This window comes from Pristiophorus japonicus, chromosome 21 (genome assembly GCF_044704955.1).
Source record: "Pristiophorus japonicus isolate sPriJap1 chromosome 21, sPriJap1.hap1, whole genome shotgun sequence".
NCBI classification, from domain to species: Eukaryota; Metazoa; Chordata; class Chondrichthyes; family Pristiophoridae; genus Pristiophorus; species Pristiophorus japonicus.
In genome coordinates this window covers 6,320,221-6,329,082 of record NC_091997.1, presented here as the reverse complement: position 1 = coordinate 6,329,082, position 8,862 = coordinate 6,320,221, and the positions used below count along the sequence as shown (strand labels likewise).

The following is an 8,862-nucleotide window of genomic DNA, read 5'->3' as shown; positions in this document are numbered from 1 at the left end:
ATGGCATTTTAAGCCTTTCTTTTGGGCTGATCATCGCGATTTTTTTTCGCGATGATCAGCCCAAAAATAATGTCCAACTTTTTAGATTGTTGTCTCGGCAAACACCAACCGGCTTTAATGTCGGTTCCCATGCTGTAGATATCAGCATTCCCTCACTTTATCGCTAACGAATGTTCTGCCCCCATTCTCCTTGTGCATATCCCTTCTAAAAATAAAACGAGACTTTCGTTCAAAACTTTGGACACAAATCACATTGGAACAATTGCCTTTTTTTTAGTCATTTCGCCTCAATAAACTTAAGTTAACTTCTTTAATTTAGAAAACCCTTCTGTCTAAAGAAAACAAGCTTGATGTGTTATTCTCCTGCCCACCTGAAGTCTGGGAGCGCTGGGTGAAGGAGGAGGAGAATGTTGTAGCACACCCCAATAGCAGCCGTGTGTGCAGCACCCCGCTGGGACACAATGCCACCGTGCAGATGTTGCGATCTGTGATTCGAGGGCTGGCGGAGGCAGTGCGAGAGATTACAGCGCTGCCTGATGGACCGCACGAAGAGTTTCCGTGGAAATGCAAGAGTGAGAGATGGGGATGAGCAGAGCTCCGAATTACTGCGCCGAGAGGCAGCAAATGACTAATTGTAACGATGGATATCGAGGAGAAACATGTGATGTGCGAGATCAGTCCCAACAAATGTATCCCCGAACAAAGCTGACTTCCTCGCTGTGACTGGGAGACGGGACTCTGTGCTCGCTTGCCGTGTGGACCCGCACAAAGTTCAGGGCTGTGGGCTGAGGCAAACTTCAGTCCAGCTACCATGGCATAGTTCTAAAGCGAGAAACTCTGAATCAACGATAGGAAAAATGCCTGTTATGAAAGGCTTGCTAGCGCCTCAGAATACCTTTTTGGACACTATAGCAACGCGGTTTGATGGAACACGTAAGTCTGAAAGAGACAGCAGCACACTGTAGAGGAGGAGACTGCATTATCGCTTTTCCATAGGTTCTAGGTATTAGTTTTAAGTTTATGAAGGCAATGGATCATTTCCTTGCAGTGCCTCTAATTAGCAGCAGGCTAGAGACGCGAATACTCCCTTTCCAATCTATATATTTTTTTTGGCTTGTGGAATGGTAAATTGGGATTCTGTATTTCTGATCCAATCACGTTGTGTTAACTCGACAGTATCAGGTGAAATCTCGGCTAGGTGTGTCTAAAATAATACACTGACCTCAGAAACTGGAAAAATAAACTGTCTTTGTTTGTTGGTTTGTCGTGGTCTCCAGGGAGACGGTGGTAAACAGCTCACAGCTTCTGAGATATTCCAGCGTGCGTTTTGAAAGTTACATTTAGAAGTAACCCTTTAACGAGAAGACCACCGGATTAACACAATATAATCGTCTACAAAATACCACAGAACATTTAATGGGAAACATTGGATAAAATCTGTTAAATCCCCCCGCAGGGTCTCCCCGATTGAGCTGAGAGATGTTGAGGTCACAAATTCATTAAAGGTCGAGAGGAGGCTAAGGTATTTACAGGTTATTGCCTTTCTCCTGCGGGTTGTAAGGGTAATTGGGATTGTTCGTGCACCTTTAACACAATGTGGAGAGATGCACCGTTTCAGTGCCATGGATAGCCTCTTTATGGTAAATACGGCAGCCTGGACTCATACAAGCGAATCAAAAGAGCTTAATTAACCGTGATATGCTTAAAAACAACATTTGTTTCCTCTAAGATTTGCCTTCAGAATCCCCTAAGTCCTTCTAGTTTCGATTTTCTTTTGCATAATAAACTTTCAAACCTCATTCCACATACAAGCGAAAAAAATCCGTATCGTTAGGACAATATGCAATTAAAGTCACTAAAGGTAACAATCACACTTTTTTCGGAAGCACTACAACTCATGTTTTTATAAAATAGCACAAAGAGGCTACTTAGAATTGTCAAATGGAGCCAGTAAACTTTGCACATATTTCTTTTGTGTCTAGCATAAAACTTCTTTTGCGATTCAACACTAATTTTTCCTAAGACATTTGTGCTGGAGAATAAAGGGCCTTATAGAATCATAGAAATTTACAGCATGGAAGGAGGCCATTTCGGCCCATTGTGTCCGTGCTGGCCGACAAAGAGCTATCCAGTCTAATCCCACTTTCCAGCTCTTGGTCCGTAGCCTTGTAGGTTACGGCACTTCAAGTGCACATCCAAGTACTTTTTAAATATGATGAGGGTTTTTGCCTCTACCACCCTTTCAGGCAGTGAGTTCCAGACACCCCCCCTCTAAACCTCCTACCAATTACTTTAAATCTATGCCCCCTGGTTGTTGACCCTTCTGCTGAGAGCAATAGGTCCTTTCTATCCAATCTATCTAGGCCTCTCATAATTTTGTACACCTCAATAAGGTCTCCCCTCAGCCTCCTCTGTTCCAAAGAAAACAAACCCAGCCTATTCAACCTTTCCTCATAGCTAAAATTCTCCAGTCCAGGCAACATCCTCGTAAATCTCCTCTGTACCCTCTCTAGTGCAATCACATCCTTCCTGTAATGCAGTGACCAGAGCTGCACGCAGTACTCTAGCTGTAGCCTAACTAGTGCTTTATACAGTTCAAACATAACCTCCCTGCTCTTGTATTCAGTGCCTCGGCTAATAAAGGCAAGTATTCCATATGGCTTCTTAACCACCTTATCTACCTGGCCTGCTATCTTTAGGGATCTGTGGACATGTATCTGTCCTTGTATCAGGACAGAGAGAGGTTCATGTGTAAATGAAACATTTCAAAGTTACTTAACATAAATTAAATTCTAGTTCATGTTTCTTGCTGAAGGGCAAACAATTTTTGACACTTCATGTGAGGTGCCTTCAAGTTTTGTTTTCTTCACCTGGGAAAAACACATTGTCTATGCTTTCCCTCCTGTTGGATTCAGGAATTTTCTTCATGGAGAATCATCAGTATTCTAGAAATGATGGCACAGAAGAGGTTATCTAAGGGCTATCTAATTTGATTTTGCTGCTTTATCCTTGTAGCCTTTATAATAGGAATCAGACAAGTTGCATATTATTCTTCCATCACTTGTTCCCTTTCCCATTTCCTCCCCCGCTCTTCCTTCCTGAAGGCATTGACTGCCTTTAGAGTATGGTTCCAGTCATATTGGTTGCCCTCTGGTACCTCAACCAAGTGGTCAATATTCATATGTGAGCCTTAATAATGAGTGTTGTCAGCCTATGACCAGCAATGGACAACTCAAACTGAACATTGTCTTGATTTTACTGGCAGACCCAAATTCTAACTTTCAAACATACAAAATAACATGTAGGTCGGAGTATGTTGTAAATCAAAAGCCCATGAGGGGTTCCGATGACATTTGGGAAGTGTGATGACATGCTTTGGAGCTCAGAAAACAGCACTACAGGATGGTTCGACATGGGTTCATCCCTGTAACTTCGCCGCCTTGCAAGTTCTCAGATTGCAACATCTAGGATTGTGTACAGATCTCCAAACAGTGGTAGTGATGTTGGGGAGGGCATCAAACAGGAAATTAGGGGTGCATGCAATAAAGGTGCAGCAGTTATAATGGGTGACTTTAATATGCACATAGATTGGGCAAGCCAAACTGGAAGCAATACGGTGGAGGAGGATTTCCTGGAGTGCATAAGGGATGGTTTTCTAGACCAATATGTCGAGGAACCAACTAGGGGGGAGGCCATCTTTAGACTGGGTGTTGTGTAATGAAAGAGGATTAATTAGCAATCTCGTTGTGCGAGGCCCCTTGGGGAAGAGTGACCATAATATGGTGGAATTCTGCATTAGGATGGAGAATGAATCAGTTAATTCAGAGACCATGGTCCAGAACTTAAAGAAGGGTAACTTTGAAGGTATGAGGCATGAATTGGCTAAGATAGATTGGCTAATGATACTTAAGGGGTTGACTGTGGATGGGCAATGGCAGACATTTAGAGACCACATGGATGAATTACAACAATTGTACATTCCTGTCTGGCGTAAAAATAAAAAAGGGAAGGTGGCTCAACCGTGGCTATCTAGGGAAATCAGGGATAGTATTAAAGCCAAGGAAATGGCATACAAATTGGCCAGAAATAGCAGCGAACCTGGGGACTGGGAGAAATTTAGAACTCAGCAGAGGAGGACAAAGGGTTTGATTAGGGCAGGGAAAATGGAGTACGAGAAGAAGCTTGCAGGGAACATTAAGGCGGATTGCAAAAGTTTCTATAAGTATGTAAAGAGAAAAAGGTTAGTAAAGACAAACGTAGGTCCCCTGCAGTCAGAATCAGGGGAAGTCATAACGGGGAACAAAGAAATGGCAGACCAATTGAACAAGTACTTTGGTTCAGTATTCACTAAGGAGGACACAAACAACCTTCCAGATATAAAAGTGGTCAGAGGGTCTAGTAAGGAGGAGGAACTGAGGGAAATCTTTATTAGTCGGGAAATTGTGTTGGGGAAATTGATGGGATTGAAGGCCGATAAATCCCCAGGGCCTGATGGACTGCATCCCAGAGTACTTAAGGAGGTGGCCTTGGAAATAGCGGATGCATTGACAGTCATTTTCCAACATTCCATTGACTCTGGATCAGTTCCTATCGAGTGGAGGGTAGCCAATGTAACCCCACTTTTTAAAAAAGGAGGGAGAGAGAAAGCAGGGAATTATAGACCGGTCAGCCTGACCTCAGTAGTGGGTAAAATTATGGAATCAATTATTAAGGATGTCATAGCAGCGCATTTGGAAAATGGTGACATGATAGGTCCAAGTCAGCATGGATTTGTGAAAGGGAGATCATGCTTGACAAATCTTCTGGAATTTTTTGAGGATGTTTCCAATAAAGTGGACAAAGGAGTACCAGTTGATGTGGTATATTTGGACTTTCAGAAGGCTTTCGACAAGGTCCCACACAGGAGATTAATGTGCAAAGTTAAAGCACATGGGATTGGGGGTAGTGTGCTGACGTGGATTGAGAACTGGTTGTCAGACAGGAAGCAAAGAGTAGGAGTAAATGGGTACTTTTCGGAATGGCAGGCAATGACTAGTGGGGTACCACAGGGTTCTGTGCTGGGGCCCCAGTTGTTTACATTGTACATCAATGATTTTGACGAGGGGATTAAATGTAGTATCTCCAAATTTGCGGATTACACTAAGTTGGGTGGCAGTGTGAGCTGCGAGGAGGATGCTATGAGGCTGCAGAGTGACTTAGATAGGTTAAGTGAGTGGGCAAATGCGTGGCAGATGAAGTATAATGTGGATAAATGTGAGGTTATCCACTTTGGTGGTAAAAACAGAGAGACAGACTATTATCTGAATGGTGACAGATTAGGAAAAGGGAAGGTGCAACGAGACCTGGGTGTCATGGTACATCAGTCATTGAAGGTTGGCATGCAGGTACAGCAGGCGGTTAAGAAAGCAAATGGCATGTTGACCTTCATAGCGAGGGGATTTGAGTACAGGGGCAGGGAGGTGTTGCTACAGTTGTACAGGGCCTTGGTGAGGCCACACCTGGAGTATTGTGTACAGTTTTGGTCTCCTAACTTGAGGAAGGACATTCTTGCTATTGAGGGAGTGCAGCGAAGATTCACCAGACTGATTCCCGGGATGGTGGGACTGACCTATCAAGAAAGACTGGATCAACTGGGCTTGTATTCACTGGAGTTCAGAAGAGTGAGAGGGGACCTCATAGAAACGTTTAAAATTCTGACGGGTTTGGACAGGTTGGATGCAGGAAGAATGTTCCCAATGTTGGGGAAATCCAGAACCAGGGGTCACAGTCTAAGGATAAGGGGTAAGCCATTTAGGACCGAGATAAGGAGAACTTCTTCACCCAGAGAGTGGTGAACCTGTGGAATTCTCTACCACAGAAAGTAGTTGAGGCCAATTCACTAAATATAGTCAAAAGGGAGTTAGATGAAGTCCTTACTACTCGGGGGATCAAGGGGTATGGCGTGAAAGCAGGAAGGGGGTACTGAAGTTTCATGTTCAGCCATGAACTCATTGAATGGCGGTGCAGGCTAGAAGGGCTGAATGGCCTGCTCCTGCACCTATTTTCTATGTTTCTAGGAGGGAAAAATAGAGGCCCACATACTTTGGGGGGGAGGGGGGACTGGGAGTTGAGTGGGGTGGGGGGCTGGGAGGTAAGTGGGGGTGCTGGGAAATGAATGGTGGGGAGGCTTGGAGGTGAGTGGAGGAGGTGGGGGGAGAGGAGGAGAGGGCTACATACTTGGAGGGGGGGGCTGGGAGTTGAGTGGGGGGGGAGAATGGGGCTGGGAGTTGAGTGGGGAGGCGATCAGGGGGCTGGGAGGTGAGTGGGGGGAGGGGGGAATGAGGCTGGGAGGTGATATGGGGGGCTGGGAGGTGAGTGGGGGATGGGGGCTGGGTGAGTGGGGGGGGGCATTGGGGAGAGGAGGAGAGCGCTACATACATACAAAACCATGCTAAACCGCAACAACAGAACTTTAGTGGTTTATTAATGATTTGAACCCTGAGATTCATTTGTTCCTTCAAACAGTCTTTTGTTTATTGTCTTTCTAACATGTATACAGAATTTTGACATTTTACTTCCATTCCACGCCAGTCGCAGGCTCCAGCAGTTGAATTATATGACGTGAACTGAAGTGGTAATCTATCACATTATTCACATTGCAGTGTTGTTTTAACACACATGCTATACTGAAGTGACAGTGAGTTTTATTTCATAGCTTGTTGCAGAGGAATAGTTATGCATACATTGTCATCTTCCAGAGAAATAGATTGTACTGGAGTTACCTTTATATATGTATTTAAAGTCTCAATCGTGCCTTCATCAATGTTTATTGAGTCGTTTCGAAATTTAATTTGGATAATTAGAACAGGCAGCCCTTGGAAAATTAATTATAATTTTACCACAATTGTCTTTTCAATTGTACTCACTGAAAAGGTTTACTATTGTAATTTGCAGAATAAATTGTGATGTACCCAAGAGAACAGGCTGTCAACCATGTAAAGCAATTTACCCAAAGAATAACAGGAGATTCTGTTAACTCCTAGCCCAAAAGTAACCCTAATTAAAATGACAATGTTCCTCTAACCCTATCCCAGTAAGCAAATTTGTTTTTCCATTTTACATAATAACAATTCCATAGAAACCTCCAGTTAATCCAGGAAGGGATTTACAAAGCTCTAGCTAATTTTCCATCAACCCCAGTATACACAGTTCTTGAACCAGACATGCAATAATGCTTTATCCCACACAGTCTAGATCTGATCAGCAACTTTTTCACTCGATCTGTAACAATTCCCTGTATTGTGCAGGGGAAATAGGCTTTCTGTAGTGTTAGACCTCATCATCATCATCATAGGCATTCCCTCGGAATTGAGGAAGACTTGCTTCCACTCTTAGCATGAGTTTTTAGGTGGCTGTACAGTCCAATACAAGAGCCACAGTGTCTGTCACAGGTGGGACAGATAGTCATTGAGGGAAAGGGTGGGTGGGGAGTCTGGTTTGCCGCACGCTCTTTCCACTGCCTGCGCTTGATTTCTGCGTGCTCTCGGCTACGATACTCGAGGAGCTCAGCGCCCTCCCGAATGCAGTTCCTCCACTTAGAGCGGTCTATGGCCAGGGACTCCCAGGTGTCAGTGGGGATGTTGCACTTTATCAGGGAGGCTTTGAGGGTGTCCTTGTAACGTTTCCTCTGCCCGCCTTTGGCTCATTTGCCTTGGAGGAGTTCTGAGTAGGGCGCTTGCTTTGGGAGTCTCATGTCTGGCATGCGAATTTTCCAGTCATTTTCCAACATTCCATTGACTCTGGATCAGTTCCTATCGAGTGGAGGGTAGCCAATGTAACCCCACTTTTTAAAAAAGGAGGGAGAGAGAAAACAGGGAATTATAGACCGGTCAGCCTGACATCAGTAGTGGGTAAAATGATGGAATCAATTATTAAGGATGTCATAGCAGCGCATTTGGAAAGAGATGACATGATAGGTCCAAGTCAGCATGGATTTGTGAAAGGGAAATCATGCTTGACAAATCTTCTGGAATTTTTTGAGGATGTTTCCAGTAGAGTGGACAAGGGAGAACCAGTTGATGTGGTATATTTGGACTTTCAGAAGGCTTTCGACAAGGTCCCATCAAGAGATTAATGTGCAAAGTTAAAGCACATGGGATTGGGTGTAGTGTGTTGACATGGATTGAGAACTGGTTGTCAGAAAGGAAGCAAAGAGTAGGAGTAAATGGGTACTTTTCAGAATGGCAGGCAGTGACTAGTGGGGTACCGCAAGGTTCTGTGCTAGGGCACCAGCTGTTTACATTGTACATTAATGATTTAAATGAGGGGATTGGGTGGCAGTGTGAGCTGCGAGGAGGATGCTATGAGGCTGCAGAGCGACTTGGATAGGTTAGGTGAGTGGGCAAATGCATGGCAGATGAAGTATAATGTGGATAAATGTGAGGTTATCCATTTTGGTGGTAAAAACAGAGTGACAGACTATTATCTGAATGGTGACAGATTAGGAAAAGGGGAGGTGCAGCGAGACCTGGGTGTCATGGTACATCAGTCATTGAAGGTTGGCATGCAGATACAGCAGACGGTTAAGAAAGCAAATGGCATGTTGGCCTTCATAGCGAGGGGATTTGAGTACAGGGGCAGGGAGGTGTTGCTACAGTTGTACAGGGCCTTGGTGAGGCCACACCTGGAGTATTGTGTACAGTTTTGGTCGCCTATCTTGAGGAAGGTCATTTTTGCTATTGAGGGAGTGCAGCGAAGGTTCACCAGACTGATTCCCAGGATGGCGGGACTGACCTATCAAGAAAGACTGGATCAACTGGGCTTGTATTCACTGGAGTTCAGAAGAATGAGAGGGGATCTCATAGAAACGTTTAAAATTCTGAC

The 8,862-nt window shown here is 44.4% G+C and overlaps 1 protein-coding gene across 1 annotated transcript in view; it reads left to right on the top strand.

The window, feature by feature from the left end:
* Positions 1-857: 857 nt before the first annotated feature.
* Positions 858-8,862, top strand: part of LOC139233595 (voltage-gated delayed rectifier potassium channel KCNH4-like) — a 225,905-nt gene continuing 217,900 nt past the window's right edge. Inside the window, exon 1 of the mRNA XM_070863997.1 lies at positions 858-933. Within this exon, the coding sequence (XP_070720098.1) occupies positions 858-933 (76 nt within the window). The remainder of the gene's footprint in view (positions 934-8,862) is intronic.